At 37.3% G+C, this 23,308-nt stretch overlaps 4 protein-coding genes and 2 non-coding genes across 7 annotated transcripts in view; 4 read left to right on the top strand and 2 right to left on the bottom strand.

The window, feature by feature from the left end:
- The first annotated feature begins 127 nt into the window (after positions 1 to 127).
- LOC125817945 (U6 spliceosomal RNA) lies at positions 128 to 225 on the top strand. The gene has a single exon (XR_007442328.1). It is a non-coding gene; the product is annotated as a U6 spliceosomal RNA (small nuclear RNA).
- A 253-nt stretch (positions 226 to 478) lies between these two features.
- On the top strand, positions 479 to 19,797 carry LOC125817890 (uncharacterized). Of its 2 annotated transcripts, none has more exons than XM_049497398.1 (9): positions 479 to 624; positions 731 to 791; positions 2,300 to 2,380; positions 7,047 to 7,294; positions 9,827 to 9,979; positions 10,079 to 10,235; positions 14,236 to 14,375; positions 14,665 to 14,700; positions 18,610 to 19,797. In XM_049497398.1, the coding sequence occupies exons 3-9, from the start codon at positions 2,302 to 2,304 to the stop codon at positions 19,486 to 19,488; spliced, it is 1,692 nt and encodes a 563-aa protein (XP_049353355.1). In that variant the 5' UTR covers positions 479 to 624; positions 731 to 791; positions 2,300 to 2,301; the 3' UTR covers positions 19,489 to 19,797. The 2 variants fall into 2 exon arrangements, with proteins under 2 accessions (XP_049353355.1, XP_049353354.1); XM_049497397.1 differs by having other exon boundaries at positions 529 to 624; positions 710 to 791.
- On the top strand, positions 10,528 to 10,628 carry LOC125817944 (U6 spliceosomal RNA). The gene has a single exon (XR_007442327.1). It is a non-coding gene; the product is annotated as a U6 spliceosomal RNA (small nuclear RNA).
- LOC125817821 (40S ribosomal protein S28-like) lies at positions 16,842 to 17,074 on the top strand. The gene has a single exon (XM_049497331.1). It carries the CDS (start codon positions 16,865 to 16,867, stop codon positions 17,072 to 17,074), a length of 210 nt encoding a protein of 69 aa, XP_049353288.1. The 5' UTR covers positions 16,842 to 16,864.
- A 489-nt stretch (positions 19,798 to 20,286) lies between the features above and the next one.
- The window catches only part of LOC125817900 (thioredoxin domain-containing protein 9 homolog), a 25,637-nt gene continuing 22,615 nt past the window's right edge, over positions 20,287 to 23,308 (bottom strand). Inside the window, exons 2-5 of the mRNA XM_049497408.1 lie at positions 21,320 to 21,345; positions 20,979 to 21,254; positions 20,748 to 20,906; positions 20,287 to 20,676 (exon numbers count right to left, since the gene is read on the bottom strand). Of these exons, the coding sequence (XP_049353365.1) occupies positions 20,488 to 20,676; positions 20,748 to 20,906; positions 20,979 to 21,254; positions 21,320 to 21,340 (645 nt within the window). The 5' untranslated portion in view covers positions 21,341 to 21,345 and the 3' untranslated portion in view covers positions 20,287 to 20,487. The remainder of the gene's footprint in view (positions 20,677 to 20,747; positions 20,907 to 20,978; positions 21,255 to 21,319; positions 21,346 to 23,308) is intronic.
- LOC125817896 (trihelix transcription factor GT-2) overlaps positions 21,953 to 23,308 on the bottom strand; it is a 2,135-nt gene continuing 779 nt past the window's right edge. Inside the window, exon 2 of the mRNA XM_049497404.1 lies at positions 21,953 to 22,649. Within this exon, the coding sequence (XP_049353361.1) occupies positions 21,953 to 22,649 (697 nt within the window). The remainder of the gene's footprint in view (positions 22,650 to 23,308) is intronic.

Raw genomic sequence — 23,308 nt, 5'->3', positions numbered from 1 at the left:
AAATTTTCAACTTTAGAACCTAAATAGAATTGCCACATTCGGATCCATGATTGTATCTTACTAACCCATAGTGAAAGACACTTATATTCATAAAAAAACTTTAAGGTTAATATATTATCTATTAATGGTCCATTCGGCGACATCCAATAAAATTGGAACGATACATAGAAAATTAGCCCCTACGCAAGAATGACACATACAAATCAAGAAATGGATCCCTACGCAAGGATGACATACACAAATAAAAAAATGATCCAATTTATTTTCTTATCTATTAATGCACACTCATAATATAATCCTTTCATATAATACACATAATTCATGTTTCATAATTTAATTTTACAGTTACACAGATATTTTACTTCTATAATATTATTTATCATACAAAATCAATAACTAAACTATGCTCCAAGATTGCATTATTATTCTTACAAAATACAAGTTAATAAGAAAAAAATAAAGAGAAAAAAAAATCCAAAGATATGACCCAAAATTAGTTCAATTTTGTATTATACTAGTCCTTTTTCCCCCAATTAGGACTGTGCTTCCGCCCAGACTGGTTTCCACATCCGTCTTCACCCTCGCAGAACCACGGGTCTGTTAGGGTTTACCCCTGAAATTGAGGTAAAGCTTACCTTCTCCTCTTTCTTTTTGCGTCCATAAAAACAGTTGCCATTGATTATCTTTAATTTTCATTTCTACCGTTTAGGTTTCTCTTTAATTGTTACAGAAACAGCAAACCTGAGGTGGATATACTTCCTTTTTGGGCTTCTCCGTCTTATCTTAGTCAGGTACATTTTTGTTTGACAAAAGTTAAAAGGAGGAGAATGATTTTTACTGTTACTTGAGAAAAATGATGATTTGACTGTTTTTATAGTATATTGATACTTTATTTGAGATGATTTAAATGGAGTGACATAGTAGGATTCATATAGCTCTTTCTTGGTATTGAGGCGTAGTTTCTTGTTCACTTGTTTGCGGTATTGAAATTACCAAAGCTCATTATATCCTAAATGGGAAGTGCAACAAACTACTTAGGAGTCGTTTGGTGTGAGACATCAGGTATAATAATCTCAAGGATAAAATGCAGAACTATTTTCCTGCATTTGGTTGGAGGATTATGCAGTCCTTTAGATTATTTATCCCACGATTTATACCTTAGTTATAGTATAAGTTATCCCATATACATGAAAGAATAACTTATCCAAGATAATTTATCATCATGGGATAATTTGTTCCCAATCAAATTGCCCCTTAGAGTTTTCTGAAAGCAATCAAAAACACCCAAGGGTGTGTTCTGGTGGAAAATGAAGTGGGTGGAGAATCATGAGGGGGCTAAGGTTCAAATCCCAACTGAAGACAAAAAATGCTAGGCGATTTTTCCTATATGTTTGATTCACCATTGGTAGAGTGGCCCGGTTTCTTATGTTAGCGAGGAATAGCAGGTACCCAGTGTAATAGTTGAGGTGCGTGCAACGTGATCTTGACATCACCATCATAAAAATAAAGGAAAAAAACTAAAGAAAGCAACAACAAATTTGGTTACGCGAACAAGTTGGAATCCAGAAAAATAAAGTTCAAAAAACTAAAGAGAAGTCTTGTTAAGCATGTAGGATAAACATTCTTCATTCTTCAGTCCTCCACTTTTGGGATTTTACTTTTCCTCGTGTTTGGAGCTGCATTTAACCTATCTGTGTGGCAACTTTGGTGGTTTGCCATAGTAATCACCTAAGCGATTTTGTACTCCCATAAGAGTTGGTCATGGAATATAGTTGCATAGTGTTGCTGAGTGATTGACAGGCCCTGGGCTGATACTGACTTTTCAGCATGATTTTTAATCAAGTATATGTCTTCTCTTAATTCACCAGTAAGTAATAGTGAAACATAAAGAAGACGCTCCCTTATACAATAGTTATACAAGTTAAAAATTGGACCCATACACTTCAAAAAAAAAAGAGAAGAAAGATACCGGGGTCCAGCCTATCCTGCGATGTCCGAAGCCAATACCTTCTAATCATGCTACTCCTGACGAATTAACTATGTAGGTTGAATACTTTTTTCTGACAGATGAATTTGTTGGGTTATTTGATTAAATGTGATGTGTTACTCAGAGACCAGATAAAATTCTTAAATATTTGGCCAGTCCCTATGATTGCTTGGTTTCCTGATTGTTGATTTTTGGAACCTGCTCTCTTTGATAAAATTCTTCATAAAATCGATTTCCTAATTCATATTTTTCATGTCAATCTGGTATTTGTCTGTTACCATTATCAAAAAAATGTTTATCTTGTATTTGCAGGGATGGGTGATGATGCTTTTGATGGCCCGCAATTGGCAGAAAAGTTGTCCAAGCTTAACAGTTCACAACAAAGCATAGAATGTATCCTTTTTGTTTGTGAAGATTATACTTCATACATATATTACCTGGTTATATTTTGGGACAGAATTCATCTGTGACTAATTTGGGATCTGACTTGGTAGCAGGTGATTTCCTTTCTATTTCCATTGTTTATCTTTTAGTGGCATTGTTGTTAGCACTTAACTCCTAAAATCAATGTTCAAGTCCCAGCGGAGATAAAAAATACTAGGTGATTCTTTGCATCTATCCTAGCTTTGGTGGATAGAGTTATTTGGTACCTGTTGCTGGTGGGAGGTGGCAGGTATCCCATGGAATTAGTTGAGGTCCCATGGAATTAGTTGAGGTGTGAAAGTCACGGTCATTAAAAATAAAAAATAAAAATTCCTTAAATCAATGTTCTCCTTGACTTAACTACTTGAGCTATTATATCAACTATTTATTATTTTTCTTTAGTGCAAATAATTACATTTGTATCTGCTCTAATTAAGATAAATTTAGAGACCTTCCTCTTGTTAAAAATTACCCTTAGCTTGTGAGTTTTTTTTTTCTCTATTGTAAATATGTAAACTCCATCTTAGTGGTACTTCACAAAGATAATATTTGGTACAAGTAAAAAGAGCTCTTGTTTCCTCTTGCCATATTGTATATAAAAAAGAGACAATTGATACATATATACTTCTCTTGTAAATTCTATGACTTATATCTTTTTCTTGAACGTAATACTTTCAAAAACACATCTTATTCTAAATGTAATTTGTTAATAGTGCTTAATTTCGGGTACTTGTTGCTGGTGGGAGGTGGCAAGTATCCCGTGGAATTAGTCGAGGTGCACGAAAGTTGGGAACACCACGATCATTTTAAAATAAACAGTGCTTAATTTCCGCAATGAATGCTTTTTGGTATTTGGGTATGTTCTTTTTAAAAATTAATATTAGTTAAACTTTGTGGTTATAATAAAATCAACTATTTACAGTTGAAGACATTTCAAATAAATAAAAGTATGCTTCCGCTAACAACTTAATCTTTTAGATAATATGGTTACACAACTTTAACATGGTATTAGGACAGGTAGAGATCCTGTTTCGAGTCTCATCACCATCCCTTTTCAAAAAAGAATTTCGACATACTTGATTGGTCGGGCTCGCATGTGAGTGGATGTGTTGAAGATATCCACTCTTCAATCAACAAGATCAACATGCCATTATTAGTGTTTTGATTTTCTCTTTTTTCATTTCAAATATGCTAAATGCTATACTATAATTTCAGGTGATTTTTTTTTTTTGGGTTGATAAACATTAACATTGTATTATATCTAGAACAATTCTTAGGTAGTAGTGAAACCATATTTACAAAAGGGACTCCAGAATGCTTCTATCTCTATCTATACTGAATCAAGTACATCAGTATTAGACATAGACTCATTAGAGTATAACTGGTTACACCAAAAACAGAGCAGTAAGATAAAGTTAAGCTTGATCTTCTGCATTTCATTTTCTACACCTTCATAGCATCTGGAGTTCCTCTCTTTCCACACTCTCCACCAGATGCATGCTAGGATGAGTTTTTTTTTTTGATGAAGTAATTAGTTCTATTGCAGGCATCAAGTAGATGCATAATAGTTACAAAAGCTTAGTTGCAAAACATCAACTCTCCTTTACATTGTTAGTTAAGAGTCAGGGAGCTGACAAAGTTCAAAAATGAATCAGGGGAATCTTGAGGGGATAAATAAACCCAACTATACTAAAACATGAGGCAATTAGCTTTTAAAGTTTGGTAGGTAGTTCATATTCCATCAAAGCATCTTCTATTCCTTTCATTTCAGATACTCCAAAAAATGGCTGCAGGTATCATCTTCCAGATTTTTTTTTTTGATGATAAGGCAAACTCGTAGCCGCTACCTTTTGGGTGCGCACAGGGTAAAAACCCCGTTGCTATGCAATAGCTCGCAAACCACACAAGAGAGGTAACCCGCACTAGGCAAGCTTGGTGCGACGAGCTCGACCCAGAAGGCAAATCCCTTGCTTTCGCTGGCAAGGGGTTTCGAACTTGAGACCTCCAACATTCTCTTGATGGTGCTATCAACTTTCTAGCAACTCCAGCTAATCAAAACATCCCTGATATTCTGAGGCATGACACATTTGAGGCCAAAAGGAACTAAAAACATACTCCATAAGTCTGCTGCTATTTGACATTGTAGAAATAGGTGGTTGTGTGTTTCTGCTTCCTTCATGCACATATAACATCTGGTAGCCATCTGAACCTTCATGCATGGTAGGATGAGTTTCCACCTACACCTATTTTTAGCTATTACTCCTACTTCATCCCAGCTTCTTAGAACTTCAGAAACCATGCCTAGCATGACCCATGTTAGGCTTTTAAGGTGAGCATACAAACCCTATAATTGATCATATGCCATCATCTGCGATATTAAATAAGACTCCTTTTCATGCCTTATCCTAACAAACTTCCTTTTGGAAGTTGCTGAGAGTGCCTGCTTTGTTTATGACATGACACTGCGATTAGGTTGGTCAATGTTCTGGTTTTACTGGCTTCACTTATCTGAGCACGTTCTACATTTTTCAGCATCGTTGTCTTGAAATTAATGTGTGAATGCACCATAAGGAGATTTTCTTGATGATTGATTGTTGACAGCTAGCAGTAGGGGCTCTTGTCTAATATAGCACGAGAAGGTAAGTGTTTATTTTCCTACTTTGAAGTAGTAGAAAATGGTCCTACTTTCCCAATTTTCTTGCAATGTTCTGCTATTCTGGTCATGTTGTGACTCGAGAAAGGCAATCTAGGTGTATTCATTTTTCTTGTCTTATGTCCAGTAGCATCGGCCATTTACCCTACTTCTCTCCTGATTTGATCAAGTGGTCATGTTAGAGGTATAAACAATCATTGATAATTAAGTTATGAGATCCCACTAGTATTTGATCAAAAGTTGTAATCAAAAATATTTTTGTTCTCCTCTCAGTTCTCTTATTGTGATTTTTTAAAACTGGAGGACACGTGTCTCTACGTTTCGTTAAGTTATTGCAGAGTTCAATCTACTTAACCTTTTTATTTACTGATTAAGAGAAAATATAAAGATCATGCGAGAAGTATCAAGTGTTAATATTGATTGAGGGAATGAGTTTTTTTTGAAACTGGTAAGGTTGAATTCTTCAGCATTAAGCGTATGCTGGCTACCTCCAAAAAGGGATAATTACAGATTTCCTAGCAAATCTATAATCTGGTCTAAATCATCTATACAAAGCTGTTTACACCAAAAAAGTAGAGATACTATACAATTCCATTTAACTTTGTGGATGGAATTGGATCTATCTTCAAAACATCTTCCATTTCTTTCTTTCCAGACTGACCACCATACACATGATGGTATTAGCTTCCACCATCTCTTTTGACTCTTACTGCCTCCCCTCCTAATCCAGCAGCTCAACAGATCTGATGTATGTTCTGGCATTGTCCAGTTCATGCTTGTGATGTTGAGAAACAAGTTCCAAATTTGAGCAGTAAACTTACAATGCAGGAAGAGATGGTTATTGGTTATTTGTTTCCCCTGTCAAGTTGCACAAAAAACACCTAGGAACCAGTTGTCTGCCTTTCTTTTGTAGAACTTCTTCTGTTAAACATGCTCTCTTTATCACTAACCAGGTGAAACACTTTACTTTTGTAGGAATGTCACTCTTCCAAAAGTAGTTCCAGTTATATTTTGGGGCCCCTGTCATCCCCATTAGTCCTCTTTTGTAGGCATTGTTGACTGAGAAGACTCCATCCTTGCTATGTTTCCACAGGATCTTGTTTGTTGCTGTTGTAGTTATAATCATTCCAGCTAGTTTTTCCAGTAGCGCTGCCACCCTCTCCACCTCCCAGTCATTAAGTAGTCTTCTTAAAGATATGTCCCATCCCTGTTCTGTCCAGCAATCACTCACTCTAGCATCAGGGTTCTCACAGATTAGAAACAAATCTGGAAAAAGTTCTCTAAGAGAGGTTTGGTCTATCCAACCATCTTTCCAAAATTTAGTTTTGTTTCCATTACCCACCTTAATATACACATTTCCTTCCATTTGTGGTCATAGGTTCCTGATTGTCCTCCATACCCCCACCCTGATTGAGGGAATGAGTTGGTGTCTCCTTATATGGTCCTAAGCAATATTCTCTCATGAGCTAATTTTCTAAACTTGGTAGTAGAGACAAACTGGTTTCAATTCTTGGTTAGCCCAATATTGGGTCCCCATTCTATATTCACGCTTTAAATGTCCAGCTTTGGGCATGCGGGGAAATGTTAAGTTCTCCATGTTGATTGAGGAAATCTAAGATTGTCTCCTTAAATTGTTGCACAGTCCTCACCTCAACTAGCTTTGTGGTTGAGTTATACCTGATGTTTATTTTCTGAACAAAATGGGCACACTTTTTCTTCTAACTTTATCTTATGTTGTAAAACTAACCTAACTTCTATCTATTCGGGAAAGTGTTATTCAACGACTAACACAATGCAAAGGTACTGTAGTTGGAGAAAGTATTATTTCTTCCAGAATACCCTGGATGTTACTAGTGCATTCTGTTTTGGTACTTTTAGCTGAAACAATGTTCTTGTTGTCTTCAGGAAATTTTTGGTGTTATGCAGTGCTAATTTAGAGTGTTTGTTTCATTTTTGTTACAATTTCCTTTAACATATTATCAGCTTTATCACGATGGTGCATTTCATATCGTAAGAAAGCCAAGCAGATTGTTGAAACATGGGATAAATCATTCAGATCTGCACAGCGGGAGCAACGTGTTTCGTTTCTGTACTTAGCCAATGATATTATCCAAAATAGTCGGCGCAGGGGTAGTGAGTTTGTTAATGAGTTCTGGAAGGTCCTTCCTGCGTCTCTGAAGCAGGTTTATGAAACTGGTGATGAAAGTGGGAAGAAAGTGGCTTCTAGACTGGTAATCCCCTTTCTGCTTTCTGGTAGGTGTACTTGTATGTTGTTAAGTTGGGGCTAACTGAAAAATGAGAAATCAACTTGTGCATCAGTTAGCCTGAAGCTAGGAAAATTGTGTGAAGCTTCTTTTTCTCCATATATATATATATATATATATATATATATATATCTATATATAATTGCATTGGAGGTGATAATTCCTTAGCTATGTAGTTGTCCTATACATTGTTCCCTGTGATTCGACCCCAATGCATGCTGTGTATTATATTTGCAAATAACTCTTAAAGCATGGACCATATTTGTGGTCAGGGCTTTTCAAATTCTACCTTCATGTGTTCCCTTAGCAGCACACTTCTCGTTAAGTGTGGTCAACATAATATTTCTTAGCCCACAAAATCCCAAACTTCAGAATCCACCTCTCTTAAGTTTCCAAATACTGCTGGTCAACATAACATTTCTTGGTCAACATTTTTCTGCCACCTTGGATTTTGTGATGCGCATTCCTCTGTTATTTATGATTTCAGTTCTACAACATTGAACCTTTACTTCTTGACGTCCTTTTCCATGATTTTTCACTTTTGTGTTCTATGTCATCATCCTATAACAAAGCATCTTGCATGAGACTTTTTCTATCATTATCACCTAAAGACAATAAAAATCTGAGTAAAAGGCAATGATAAGTTGCTAAAATCTTTCACCTTGGGTGGCTCAGATAGTTTGGCTTGGGACTTCCATAATGAAGTCTCAAGTTCGAAACCCCTTTCTTGCGATAGCAAGGGGTTGGTCTTCTGGGTCAAGCTCGTCACATCTGGCTTGCTTAGTGCGGTTTACCTCTCTTGTGTAGTTTTGAACTCAAATATTGAGAACTTTCTCTTTCCTTTCATTGTACCTTAGACATGAGCAAGATAATTTTGAAAAGCAAAACAAATTTTCTTAGAACTACTCTAATGTGCACGTGTTATCTTTGAAGCAGACATTATCAACTAATTACACTTAATTATTTATTCTTAGTGATTGTTTTTCTTATTTACTCTTTCTTTTCTTTTTCTCTCTTGTTCTTCCTGGCCCACATATTCTTAAAAGACCACACAAAACCCACCTTCTCCTCACTGCCACACCACTACCACTACCATTACAACTTCCGAAACTTCCACTACATCTACCATTCTATCGCGATCTCTAAAGCCCTCACTCTACACCAACTCTAGCTCGAAAACTTTCACCATGACCAAAACCACCCGTTTCATTTCATCACCTTTACCACCACTGGTCCTCTGGTGACATTCAAACAACTACAAACTTCACTCTCACGCCACAACCTCCCCACCACCTCTCTTGACGTCCAACACCAGATTTATTCCCACAACCACCGATCCTCCTTTTGCCTCCACCACCTTCCACGACATCCTGACAACCACCAACACCATTCCACCAATCCTCCTTTCCCCTTTATCTTTAATTTGCTTGATGTGGATGACTGAACCTGGAAAGAAACCTCTAAGGCAATGATATGTAGTTGATGCTACATGAATGGAGGTCATGATTTTAATATATAGTTAATAGTATCAAAATTTTCTATTGTGAAGACATGAATTTGGATCAATATTCTCATTTTTGACAAGAATATCTCTTGACAATTTCTCAGTCCTTTCCCCAGCGTCCAATCTGTCTCAGAAGAGAAGACTAAGCTCAGACGGATTGCAGTCCGCTGAGGCCCCTTCTTAGTGACTTTGGTCAGGAATAGGATTTTATATTTTTCTTTCACTATGTAGCTAGAGCAATATTGCTACAAGTGAGTGTAAAGTTTCTGCAACAGGCTTTACAAGCCTAAAGAACCACAAATAGTAATGTTTGGTCATATTATGCTACTTGTTTTTACTGTCAACTGTTGCATTGAATTCTGAGAAGTCCCTCATTCCCATTATTGTCAAGGGGCATCATTTTTTTCAGTGGACCTTGTTAAATTGCTGTTGATAGCAGAGAGAGTCAATTAGAGACATGCTTATAAGATTTCAAAGAGGCAGTGCATTTTCAATCTAATTCCAATCAGTTCATTCCAAAAATGTCTTGTAACGGTTGCTATTTGGGCCATGAGTCCTGCTGTCCTAGAAGAAAATCCACTGACATTCTCTTCAAACTTCACTAGAATTTTTGTAACATGTGGGAAAGCCACTACTTAGAATGCTTCTCGTACTCTACTACAATGCTTGGATATGCCCTTCTTTCGCACATCTTTGACATCCTCTTAAAGGTTTGTCTAGAACCTGGACCTCATGGCGATGGAAGGCACACCTCATTGTCTTGGCGCTTGAATTGATGCTCACCCCTAAGGGATGAAGCACTTGACATGCCATCTTTGTTTATCAAGACAAACTGCTTAATTTTGGCATTTACTTAGAAGTTAGAAACTTCTTCACAATGTCTCTCTATAGCTTTGGTGTAATTTTTAAGTTTACTGTCCTCTGAAGCCCATATAACTTTTTTACTTCTCCCTTCTCTTTCTGATTTGGTTTGTTCTTTTTTTGGGTAATGTCAGGTTGATATATGGGAAGAGAGAAAAGTATTTGGATCCAGGGGTCAGAATCTTAAAGATGAAGTGTTGGGCAAGAGTCCTGCTCCTTCAGTAAGCAACGGGAAGAGCTCAAATCCTATCAAAGTTGTGAAGAAGGATGCTCACTCAGTAAGGATTGTGAGTATCAGATTAAACTCTTCTGTTCAAAAATCACGCTGGGTTTATTATCATGGTTATGCACAGGTAATCTGAATGTTTTGTTAATTTTAACATCAGAAAATGGCTGTTGGCTGTACTCCAGAAAAAATTGTAACAGCATTCCAACTAGTTCATGATGAAAATGTGAATGAGGAAGATGCTTTGAACAAGTGTAAACATTCTGTTTTTCGCGTTGGGGAAATGGAGAATGATATTGAAAACCGTTCTTCCCAAGGTAAAAGAGTAATTGGCTGTTGGAATATTGTAAAGTGAAAAATATGTTAATCTTTTCTGTCTCTTAAATTGATGTTGCATATACATTTTGTGTCATTGTTCAGTTATAGTGGAGATCGCTTGCATTCTTGGCACTAGATCATTGTTGCTGTAAGGAGTATCTGCTATGTATGCCAAGTATATGACTATTCATGCTTGGATAGAACTTTATGGTTAAAATATGATTTAGCACCGAAGAGTGTGACCTAATGGTCAATAAAGTGGAGAGCTACCCAGTCTTAGGTTCAAACCCAGTCTTTGGGGACATTTGATAAAATTGGAACAATACAGAGAAGATTAGCATGACTCCTTCTCAAGGATGACACACATAAATTGAGAAACGGTCCAAATATTTCTGGCTGGGGTCCTTGGTGGAAGTATTGGGGAGCTACCAACTGTATATCTGGGCATGCCTCTGGGTGATCAGAATAGGTCTATAGATATATGGAATGGGGTGGTAGAGAAGTGCGAGAAGAGGTTGGTGAACTGGAAAAGTCAATCTCTCCTTAGGAGGAAGATTAACACTAATCAATAGTGTTTTGGACTCTATGCCTGCCTATATGATGTCCCTTTTCCCTATCCCTGATGGGGTCATTGAGAGATTGGATGTTCTAAGAAGAAATTTTCTCTGGGAAGGGAACAGTGAAACCAAGAAATTCCACTTGGTAAAATGGGATGCACTGATTGGGAGTAAACAAAAAGGGGGTATGGGGGTCAGGAACTTAAAAACTCAGAACCAATGTCTTATGATGAAATGACTCTGGAGATTTGCTTCTAGTGAGTTTGCTCTCTGGAAAGAAGTAATCCAGCTGAAGTATGAAATGGCAGATCATTGGACCACCAGAATGGTCACTGATACTTATGGGATCAACCTTTGGAGGTCCATTAGAAACCTGTGGCCAAAGCTTAGAGAAAATTCCAGCATAAGAACAGAAGATGACAGGAAGGTACTTTTCTGGGAAGACAAATGGTTAGATCAAGCCCCCCTAAGGGACACCTTCAATGATATTTACACCCTAAACCAACAACAAAGGGTCACCGTGGCCGAAGTTTGGTCAAATCAGGGATGGAATTTGAGCTTTAGAAGACCTTTTAATGACTGGGAGATTTTGAGGTTAGTTGAGTTCTACAGCAAATTGGAGCAATTCAAAGGAACTTCAACTGACCAAGATAGATTGGAGTGGAAGGGCCACAGTCAAAGTAGTTTCAGTGTGAAAGGGGCCTATAAAAAATTTAACCCTTATGATAATCAGATTGAGGACTGGCCTTGGAAGCTTATATGGAAAGTCAAAATTCCTTATAAAGTTTCTTGCTTCACTTGGCTTGTGGCCAAACAAGCTGTTTTAACCCAAGAAAACCTCATGAAAAGGGGGATACATCTAAGTCCTAGGTGTTTTTTCTGTGAAGAAAAGGCTGAGACTGTAACCCACCTTTTTATACACTGCAGGATTACCCTTCAACTATGGGAAATGTTTCTAAGTAAGAAGGGCCTGAACTGGGTAATGCCAAGGAAAATAGATCAGACTTGAAGATAGCAGTTATGCTAACCTGTCAGACCATAAGGATAGGTGGAAAATTATACCAGTTTGCATCTGGTGGTGCTTGGACAGAAAGAAACCTCAGGTGCCATCAGAACAAGAGCAACAATATCCAGAAGATGAAGATGAAGTGCTTAGTTTTGTTTCATTTTTGGTGTAAACAGGAGTATAGGGAAGATCTAGAATCAAGTATGGATGTCTTAGGATCATTGTAAATTTTTGTTAAAAGGGTTGAAGATCTTCTAGATACTCCTCCTCAATTGTAATTAGGAAACCTGTAACTTGTCGTGGCAGGTTTCTGTTTTTGTGGAAATAGAATACAAGTTGTTACCTTCTAAAAAAAAATAAAATCCTAGCAAAGGAATAAATTCTAGATGATTTTTTCCCATGTGCCTAAGCCTTGGTAGGCAAAATTACTCGGTACCTGTGTTTGTGGGAGCCTGGGAGGTAGTGGATAATTGGTGCAATAGTTGAGTTACCTGCAAGCTGGCCCAGACACCACCATCATTAAAAAAAGTTGATTTATCTTCCAACAATCTTGTCTCTTTATGAGTGATTTAGGAGCACTTGCCTAGAAGTTCATACCCAACAACTTTTTGCTCTTTGAAGTAATCAATACTTTTGATCAACTGCTGCAAGTTGTTATCTACCTTTCGGAGAATCACATTGCTAATTTTGGTTAGGTAGGAACACAGAGTCATCTCCCTTAAGCTAGCATGTAGCAAGTGAATGAGACATCATAAGATCCGAGAAAGTTGTATCTTGAGCACTTCCACATTATAAATATGAAAATTGTGTTTGTCTAGTGCACATACCTTTGTATAATGGGGTTTTTTCAGCAAGTGACAACATGGAACTTTTAATCTACACTATTTATTATTAGGTTGTTAATATTTGGACAAGCGGGGGTTGCTCGGATGGTAAGCACTCTCCACTTCCAACCTTGAGTTTGTGAGTTCGAGTCACCAAGGGAGCAAAAAGGTCAGAGCTCCTAGGGAGGGGTAAAAGAAAAAAAGGTTGTTAGTATTTAGGTATTATTAATTGATTAATCAATCTGACCATGTCAGCTATCAAAAACGTTCTCCCTCTTTAGTGATAGGTAGAATTTGTTTCATTGAAAAAGGAACTCCTCGGAAGTAAAAGTGATACAATCAAACCTCTATAACAACGTCATTTTATCCGGATATTTTTTGGTTGTTAAAGCGAAATGTAGTTACAGAGAACATATAATATAACATTACGTGAAAATTGGTTCCAAAAAAAAACTTGACTGCTATAGTGAAATATTGTTATGGAGGATGACGGTTACAGATAGGTCTGATGGTAAAAGGAGAATATTCTTGCTAGCATGATAAACTTTAATGTAACCCTATAAGATATCAACTCATGATTCAAGGTCATCAAGATAGATGAATGCATCAGCCTCAGGGATTTGATTCAAAGATTAGTGTGAGATGTGAGGCAGGCACATGTCACGAGTTAAAATCCTGCTGGGAAACCAAACTTGGTGTATAAGTGGAGTAAGGTAGAAGAATGAACTCATCATTATTCGAGTTTTGAAACTGGAAAAAAATAAATTCCTTGATTATAAAAAGCAAAGGATTAGGAGAGGCACCAAAGACCATTATCTTTCCAAGAGATGATCTTCAGTGGGTTTGCTTTACCCTTTCATATGTCATCTATTCTACCGTTGGAGCACAGCTGCATGTATGAAATTGTCCAGTACTCCCCAAGGGAGTGGCCTAATGGTCAATGAAGTGGCCTGTGAACCATGAGATCTCAGGGATATGTAGAGACAAAAAACATTAGGTAACTTCTTCCCGTCTGACCTAGTTTTGGTGGACACAGGTACCTGGTATCTTTTCCTGGTGAGAGGTGATAGGTACCCCAACAAAGCTAAATTGCCGAATGGTTAAAGGATTGAAATTTGGATAACTATGACAGTCTAGAAAAAGAAGACAAAATTAGTGGCTCAAGTTCTACAGATAGATAAGATACAAGAACTGAGAAATCTTACTGATGATGAATTGGTTAAACGAACAATTTTTAAAATGTGAGTTTGAACAGATGGCAAAATATGAAGAAATAGTATGGAGACATAGGTTCAGAGTTGTTAGCAAAAAAATTTATTAACTACAGCTGGATTTAAAGGTGGACTAATAGTGTTGTGAATAAACAAAAGCGGGTTGGCTATGTAAGATTTATAGATGAATTTGAAGATGCCTTAAGAGTTTAAGGCCACAGGAAAGATTAGTCCTTGTTTTTGTTTATACTCACATGGCGTAATCATAAACTCCATTGCTGCAGTATTTTCTCTTTCTTGCTATTACATATTGCTATTTTTGAACTAGTAGTTTTTCTTGAACTAAGTACTTGTTCCTTTTAAAACTTTTGATATTGTGTTTTCTGCTGACTCTTGCTCAGGAAATCTCCAGGGTTCTGAATTGATGGATAAATTGCTAGAACAGGAAAATATACTTCAACAATGCATCGGCCACTTTGAGAATGCTGAATCATTGAGAATTACCTTGATTTCTCTGCTGAAAGATGCACTTCAAGATCAAGTACAGTTTTTCATTTCCATCCCTCCCCCCTGCCCAAAAAAAGCAAGAAAAAGAATCTAACACCCTCCCGTACCTCCTATCACCAGGATTAATCTTAATTCTTTTTAGACCTTCTAATGTTTACCTTATATTTGATACTGTCTATATAGCAGAGAAGAATTATGCAAAAATTACATGACTGTTTCACATCCTCCTATTGGTCACTAACAATGTTCAATGCCTTTATTTTCCTATTTTCGCATTTCCATCTTAACACTCATGTCAACCCAAACGATTGTTGCTTTTTCAGGAATCTAAGCTAGAGCTTTTACGCAGTGGGATGCAGGTACACTCAATCCAAATCTTTTATTGCACATATCTCCTTATATTTTATCTTCGACTCCACCTGTGGGATTACACTTGGTATGTTGTTGTATCTCCTTATATTTTATCCACTCACGAGAAAAAGGGAACAGAAAAATCATGAAGAGGTTCGCAAAAAACCCACAGGTGCACGGAGAATTGATGTGTGTGTATCCCTCTTTGCATTTACTGAATTAATTGCATGATCGGTTGCTGGAATTATTGAACATTTAATATACTTAAGTGTTGAGCAAATTGGTTTGTTTGTTTCGAGTTGAAGAACAGTCAGATATAAAGCAGTTTTTGGACTCACCAATGATGAAATATATGAAATTTTTGAGGAATGTTGAGTTTGAGAAGAGGGAAGATGCGGTGACTTGTTTATGATTATTTTCTACCAGCCAAATGGATGTATTGTACGTTTTAGATTCTTATTTAGTGTCCATGGTTTTCCTCTAGATATTATAGGTTTCCCAATTCTTATTTGCATATCAGAATTCCTGCTGTTTGCAGAACAATCTGAGGAAGGCAGTTTTGTGTGTTTAAGAGTCTAAATGGACTTTAATAATTTGTAGCTGCTATGAATAGGTAATAGTCTTGTTTACTTTTTGTTTTTCTTTTACCAGTGAGGAGGAGTGAGAGGTTGGTTATAGTAGGTATGAGGAAAGGTAGAGGTAGGCCAAAGAAAAGACATGGCCATGACACAGCTTCTCCTTATATGGTTTCTCTTGTAATTGCATGCCTTTGCATCCCATCAACATATATGCCTAACAACAGAGTCTCTCCAAAATTTTTACCCATTCAACCCTATCCAGGATTCCAATTCAATCTCAACCAGTGTTTTCAAAAGTGAGCTTCATCACGTAAAGTAATTGAATGGTAATGGAAGAGTTACTAAAGTAACAGTTAACATAAGTTTGATGGATAATATTATTAACTAATTATATGAAATAATTTTGAAATGGTATATGGTATTAAATATTTTAAAAGTTCCAACATGAATGTTATACAAATGTGCATTGTAAGGAAGGGAGAGTACTCTAGTTAAGCTAGAGGAATCTCAACATTAGATTCCACATAATATAAATCAATATTTGGTTGAATGAGTTAGGAAAATAATCTCCATAAAAGTAATGCAGTGTTTGATTGGCCGTGTAAGAAGTATCACTGCATAACATTATGCAATGCTTGTTTGAAAATATTAAGTAATAGTCGCATTAAGGTGTAGTAGAATCCATGTACTATTTTATGTTTGATAGAATGTGGAGTAAGAATACAACGGTCACTTTATGAGCTTTGGATTATTATAGGGCATTAGATGCTAAAATTAGTGGCTTAAGTTGCAATCAGTGTTATGAGTACATTCACGTATATTAAGCAACTGGTTGTATTGTCTTTAAATTATGCTCTTCATTTGGCAATATGTGTGCTTCACTTCTCACTTTTTGCTTAAAGCCCTACAAGTCTTGTATTTGTGCTATTCGGTTTTAAAAACATTGCTCTTGAACAAAACAGCTGTTTACCCTTTTTGTCTAATTTGTCATTTTGTGTGACTCGATGTGGACAACTATTTGGAAACGGATAACTTTGTTATCCAATTTGTCGTTATGTGTGACTAGATGTAGACAGCAATTTGCAAGATGACTTTTTCAGGGTATGTGCGTCCCATGGCTCGGTCTAGTGGTAAGACAGCAGTGTGTGATGTATGGTTTAGGCTTACATCACGGGTTTGATCCCTGCCTCTGACAGGAACTTGGTGTTTAAGGCGAGAAAAGTGGAGGGGCTGGACCATTTTCCACTGGATTTCGGACTGTGTGCGATTGACCTTTGGGATTTTCTCGGTTATCAAAAAAAACTTAAGGAATGTCTTGATGAGAGGACTAAGATTCCTCCAACCTTGTTTTGGTGGAACACTTACCAGCATGTCCCTTTAATGTTGTAACTCAAAATTTCCGCCTTAGGTGTTCTGCCATCTCCAGTATAGTTCTTGGTCAAATAAAGGGGTTGAAGATTTTGTTCTTTCCCAAGTATTTTCCCCCTTTAATTTAGGTCCCCATTTATGCTTTAAAAAGTTGGTATGTCCCCCTAAGAATAGTGCCAAGAGCAGCAGCAGCAGCATACAGCGGCAGATTTTTCTCAACGGAAGAATGGAATCTGTAACCAAGCATGCAATTGTGATTAGAATCATGGGTCGTACTGGATCCAGGGGGGAGGTGACTCAGGTAAGAGTCAAGTTTCTTGATGACCAGAACAGGTTTATCATGAGAAATGTCAAGGGACCAGTCATAGAGGATGATATTCTCATACTGTTGGAGTCTGAGAGGGGGGCCAGGAGATTCGCTGAGCCCATAATTTAGATTGCCATATTGAAAAAAAAAGAAGAGTGCCGAGAGGAATCAAAAGCAATGCCCTGTTCTGATGCCATGTCATGACCGGTGTTTATTCTGTCCACTACCTCATAAATATCATCAGATAAAACAATCATGTTTGTAGAGGTGAAAATCTGTTAAATTAAATTGCGAAAATTACACCGGGTATGTTGTTTTTAGAGGGTAAGGTCTGCGTACACACCACCCTCCCTAGAACCTACTTGTGGGGTTACCCTGGGTATGTTGTTTAGCCTGCTCAATGCTTAATGACACATCAGGTTGATTCACTCAACCTATTATCATTGTATGTTCGAAGCTTCAGTAGTTTGCATATGCCCAAATGCTAGCATGGGCATAGCAGACCAGGCCGATTCCCTTGAACTATTTTCATTGAATGTAGCCTGTTCATGCTAATGACATGCTTTTGAATGCTTGGCATTGGTGTTGAGCCGCTTTGGTGTGCATGCACTCTTAGGAGTCGTTTGGTGTGAGATATAAGATATAATAATTCCAGGATTAAATGTAGGATTATTTTATCCCATGGTTGGAGGTATTAGGTAGTCTTTGAATTATTTATCCCACCATTTTTGCCGTAGTGATGTCCTGGGATTAATTATCTCGGGATAACTTGTTCCCAACCAAACAACCCCTTAGGGGTCGTTTGGTAGAGTGTATAAAAATAATACCCAATAGTGTATTAGTAATGCATGTATTAGTTATACTTGTATTAGTCATGCATAGATTATTTTTTATGCATTGTTTGGTTTGGTGTAATAAAAATAGTATGCATTGTATAAAAATATTTATTTACAAAAGTATCTTTCACAATTATGGTGGAAATTATGGTGGAAAAGATGTAAAAGTACTTTTGAGGGGTAATTGAGTCTTTAACCATATTAATGCATGCATTAAATCCTTTGCATTACTAATACCATGGATTTCTAGGTATTAGTAATACACTCCTCAATACACAATAGAGTGTATAACTAATGCAAGCATTTGTTATACATAGCATGAAAAAATGCACCAAACAAGGGATTACTAATACATATAATTAATGCATGCATTATTTTTGCTAATACACTCTACCAAACGACCCCTTAGTCTTTTGTGGAATTCCAAGAAACCACAGCATGATTGTGTATCATTTTCTTCCACATTTGATAGGGGCATGTCTCTCTTCCTTTATGTGTAAGCTGCACACTTTTGAGTTCTCAAGTTTGAAGATTTTGGGTTTCTCAAGAACACCAGAGATGCACAACATGTGGGCCTTGTCTAACGAGCAACACCTTTTGATTCTTAATCGACATAGGTTTCAGTCAGCCAGTTTGATTTGTAGTAGTCTTAAGACTGCCATATCTCCATTTTCACCTGAATTTTAATCCTCTGCAAAAATGTAATCATTGGATAGCTTTTATAAATGAGAACTGTTTATATGCGTCACTTTGTTCCTTGATTCTTAATAGATATTTTTCTCTGCTGTCTGCAAAAATGTAATCATTGGATAGCTGGTTGACATGCAGGTTGCGTGTGGTCAGATTGAACTAGTAAAAAATGCAAGGAGGAGGCTGACATCTCCCAGTGTTGCTGCTCCACCAGTGAATACTGGTATCCTTCCAATTGAAGTCACCAGAACAACTGAACCAACCCCGCCTTCAGTGCAATTAATCAACATGCCTCCTCTGCCTCCACCTCCCAATCCTGTGACTTCTTTCACAAATTCTAAAACTAATGAAGAGGAAAGCAAAAGGTCGGCAGCAGCAGCTGTTGCTGCAAAACTTGCTGCTTCAACATCTTCTGCTCAAATGTTAACCTCTGTTCTTTCATCCCTTGTTGCTGAAGAAGCTGCATCACTGAGCAGTGGATTGAAATCAACTGGCTTCACGTCTAGCTTGCCTTTTGCATCCCCAGAGAAACGGCTCAAGTTAGATAAGCCAATGACTTTTTCTGATATGAAAAGTTCTGAAAGGGGTAGCTCCACTTACTTTACTTCATCACAACAATTGATTACTAGCATTCCTCTTGCCCCATCCTCGGCCATGCAATCTGTGTCCCAGCCAAACCAGATACAAGCTCCGTTTCCACCTCCTCCCCCTCCCCCTCCATCATTACATCCAGCAAATTCCCCTGCAAGTCAGTTAGTTCAATCTACAGCTATGATGATGGGGGTGATGCCATATGGATATAGTGCTGGCCTTCAACAACCTCTGTCTTCTCAAATTGCAATGGGACTGAGGCCTCCTCCTCCACCACCCCAGCAAGCACAGCAGCAGCAGCAACTGCAGACTCAGCAGCCACAATCTCAGCAGCAGCCTGCCAACGGTGGATTTTACCGTCCTCCTGGTATTGGATTCTATGGACAGGCCCATCAGCAGACGGCGCCAGCAGCACCGCGGCAGTAGATCCCTTTGGAATAGGGAGTGCATGTTACATTGTACATTAATAGTAAAAGTAGACTAGATCTAGTTACTGTTTTCGGCATCTTTTCATACTCTATTTGCACCCGACATCCGCTGGCAATACCCACCCCCTTGTTATCACCAAGGTACCCTCTTTTGATTTAGTGTCGGGTGCTTTGCATCCATTTAAGCGTACCTGTAACCTTATGTAGGTGCTGTAAAATTAACTGTAGATTGGGCCATGTACTTAATATCTTCAAAACCGGGAGCTGAAAGAAGCTACTAGGTGAAATGTTCACCTGTTTCGCGGTGTGGGCTCTCGTCTATTAGTTGCTTGAAATCATGCGTTTTTAATCTCTGTATTTCATGGATATATATTCTGCAAGCCAAACCAAAACCACATTAATTAAAGTTAAACATGGTTAGGCTTGAACATGTGTTGATTTTTTTGCATGATAACCATTTTGATCACTTATTTGCACTTGTATGAATTGCTTCATTCCGACCGACGACGGTTTTTTTAATAGGAATTCATGATTTTCTCACTTTGTTTCAATGTGTGTACATGAACTTGAGAGAATATTTTACTGATTAGCATTTTTTGGCCATAAAAATCTTTTATAACCATTGGAAATGACCTATGAACCATACTCATATCCACACCACCTTTTATTTTTAACATTTAGGAGTCGCAACACAAGAATCCAAAGATTTTCGTCCACCAGTAACATGAAGAAACGGTAATTTGAAGAGAAAATGTGTGAGCAATCAAGTGATGAATTCATTCGAATGCACCTCTAATTTTTTAATAACACGAACAAATAAAATGTATTATCAGACCCCCAGAAAAAGCTAGGCATCTGGAGTAATACATGAACCAACCAAATCGAATAACAGGTTACATGGAGAAGTAGAAAACAACATAGGTATTTGTTTCATAACGAACGAAGTAAGTATATTTTAGTATTAGAAAGGAATACTACAATAATACATAAAAACAAGCTATTCTGAGTCCGATGAGTCAGGATTTGAACTCTGCCTCACACTCTTGTTCGACTGAGCTTGAGCTTTGGATTTTGATAAAAATTTTGATGATTCCCCCTCAAAGATGATAACATCAGCTTTAGCTAACCTCTCTTCAAGTTCCTCCGTGTTAAACTCATCGGTACCCCCAAGCTCATCAAATCCAACCTGTAATAATAGCCAAATCATGGACGATAATAATGACAGAGTGCGCAAATAGTTGGAAAGTTAATTGTTACCAGGTAGTTATCGACTTTAGCATTTTTGATGAGGGCAAGGGTTGGAAGAACAACAATTCTAAGCTTCTCAGCCAAGTATGGGGCTTTCTCAGCATTAATTTTGACAAAACGTGTCTCTATATGCTGTTTTGCCAGTATGCTCAAATGCTTGTCCATAACCTGCATTGCAACAATCAATGGTTGGAAACAGGCTAGCTTTTAGTTGAATTGGAGGAAACTATATTTACTTACCTTGCAAGGCCAATTCTCGCGGTAGAAATGGCAAACAACGCGATCACTAGCCTTAACAACAGAGAAAAAGTCCTTTTCAGCTTGGATCTCGGAGTATTCTCCATGTCCAAGAGATATCCAACGATTCCGTTTTTCAGCCATTTTCTTCATCTGTTGCAATCTACGTTCTCTCAACACCTCCAAATCATCAAGATCTAACCGATCTAACGCATGAATCTCTTCATCAAGCTTGTCCTCCACCGCTTTTGCCACCGTCAACACTTGCTTTGCCACTATCTGCAATTCAAAAAATCCTAAATAAACATCAAATTTTCCACTCTCCATTGTTAAATAAATAATACCTCTTGAACCGCATTCTCCATGGTTGATTGTTTTGTTTTGGGGGAAAATGAAGCTTAATCTGTTTGTTCTTTCTTCAAATTGAAATGGATGTGATGTGTACGGCACAGCCCTAGCCCTTATAATCCACGGGTTGCCCCGGCCCGTTTACCACTAACTTCTTTTTGCCAAAATTCATTTTATTTAATTAATAGTTTAGAAACAAGATATCAAATAATCTTGATTTTATTTTTCCGTCATCCGATTTTTGATATATGTATAATGTATGTATGGAAGTCAGAGAGCCCCCATTCAAAGAAAGCAAGTTTTTGATCCACGTATTCTGCATTTAATTTATAGTGTCACTTGAAGCGTTTTGTTATGTTGTAATGGCATACATTTTTGGTATTCTAATAAATCGTATAAATAAATAAATTATGAGGAAAACAAAAGAGTCTACAACTTGTTAGCAAAATGCAAGCAAAACAGTACAATAATCTACAATTCCCTCTGAAGACATTTCAAATTAAAGAGCATCAATAGACATTACTGCAGCAATAGATAGGTGTTGGTTTGTCAAGGTGAAGTTCAACCAAAGTGTATTTGGAGAGCCTGATCAATCCTTCACCACGGATGAGGCAGGCAGTAAGAAATATCTACTCTTCCGGATCCACATTCTTATTTTCTGTCTCAATCTTCACACAATTTCCAGCACCTTGGTTAAGCAGTCCCTTCTTATAAAGTGAGTCCAATTCATGGAAATAGGGGCACGATCTGTAGTTTTTTGGACGCGTCTTACCACTGTCAATTGTCCTTTTATAGTACTTGTTAATGTTCTCCCATTTTTCTTTACACTTTTTTGCTGTCCGAATGTAACCCATCTTACCCAATCCATCCGCTACCTCTTCCCACACGGATCCTTTAGCTCCTTTAAGAAACTTGTGATCTAAACAAGTACGAACTGATACAAGGGCTTGTACTTCAGATTTTGGCCATCTCCTATTACATGGATCGGATCCATGAACTTCACCTTCATCTTTAACTACACTTGTTACTTCTGATGATTTTGGAATTTGGAAATCTTCACCTAATAGATTCTCAAGGAAAGCAATAAGAGCCAAGTTTCTAGATGTCTCTTCAGCTCTCAACTCCACATCCCGCTTTGCCCTTTCTACCTCTTGCTGCTTCCAAGCTTCTTCCCGAATGATTCTCTCCTCTTCCTTCTTCTCTAGCATCTCTATTAATTGTTTGTGCATCTGCTCTTGCTTGTCCATCAACTTCTTAACCATGTCTTCAACACTTAATTTAAGACTCTTCGTATTTAAATGTTCTTCACTGTCATCTGAAGATGAGCTGCATCAAGGTAAATTAAATGCCACTTGAATCAGGTTTCTCACAAACTATTAGAAGAAAGTTATTGCTAAGGAAGTTCACAGATTCTTCAACATACTACTGCAAATTCATTCATATCTTCAGAATTTCGTTGGAGAAACCAATCATTCCTAGAAAATCACTTTTGTTATTCAAATAAATCTAGATTACAAAAAGTTGCATTATCCATCAGAACTATTTTGGAGTAAATTGGCATGAAATATAAGACCTTGGCAGTAAGTTTGAAGCACAGGCTACCGTTAATCCCAACCATACAAATTCAAGACCTTATTAGCCGCTTTCTTTCCCCTTATATGATATGAACCACAACAACATACCCAATGTAGTCCTTCTAGGAAGGGTAGAGTGTACGTAGACTTCACCCGACACCACAGAGGTAGACAGGTTGTTTTTGATAGACCCTTGGCTATGACATCAACCACCAATCTACTAATTGATGTAGATTTGATACCCTTAAAATGACTTCTAAGGTGTAAAATGTAAAGAAAGAATAAAAAGTATGAACCATTTCTAATATCAAAAGGTTTTGAACTTATTCTAAAATAAGTTTCAAAAGGCTTAGTTTTTTTTTTTTGACAAAACTTAAATTTAAAGTTAACTGGTAATGACATCAAGTACTT

Source organism: Solanum verrucosum, unplaced genomic scaffold (assembly GCF_900185275.1).
Source record: "Solanum verrucosum unplaced genomic scaffold, falcon-dt-bn FXZP01000254.1, whole genome shotgun sequence".
Taxonomy (NCBI): domain Eukaryota; kingdom Viridiplantae; phylum Streptophyta; class Magnoliopsida; order Solanales; family Solanaceae; genus Solanum; species Solanum verrucosum.
This window is presented reverse-complemented; position numbering and strand designations above follow the sequence as displayed.

What these genes read in the sequence shown, in the direction of transcription:
- LOC125817821 (XM_049497331.1), top strand. Translation starts at nt 16,865, where the DNA reads ATGGAATCTGTAACCAAGCATGCAATTGTGATTAGAATCATGGGTCGT.
- LOC125817890 (XM_049497398.1), top strand. Translation starts at nt 2,302, where the DNA reads ATGGGTGATGATGCTTTTGATGGCCCGCAATTGGCAGAAAAGTTGTCC. An exon ending in AGAAAGTGGCTTCTAGACTG is followed by an intron (nt 7,295 to 9,826) that starts GTAATCCCCTTT and finishes GGGTAATGTCAG; the next exon opens with GTTGATATATGGGAAGAGAG. An exon ending in TGAAAACCGTTCTTCCCAAG is followed by an intron (nt 10,236 to 14,235) that starts GTAAAAGAGTAA and finishes ACTCTTGCTCAG; the next exon opens with GAAATCTCCAGGGTTCTGAA.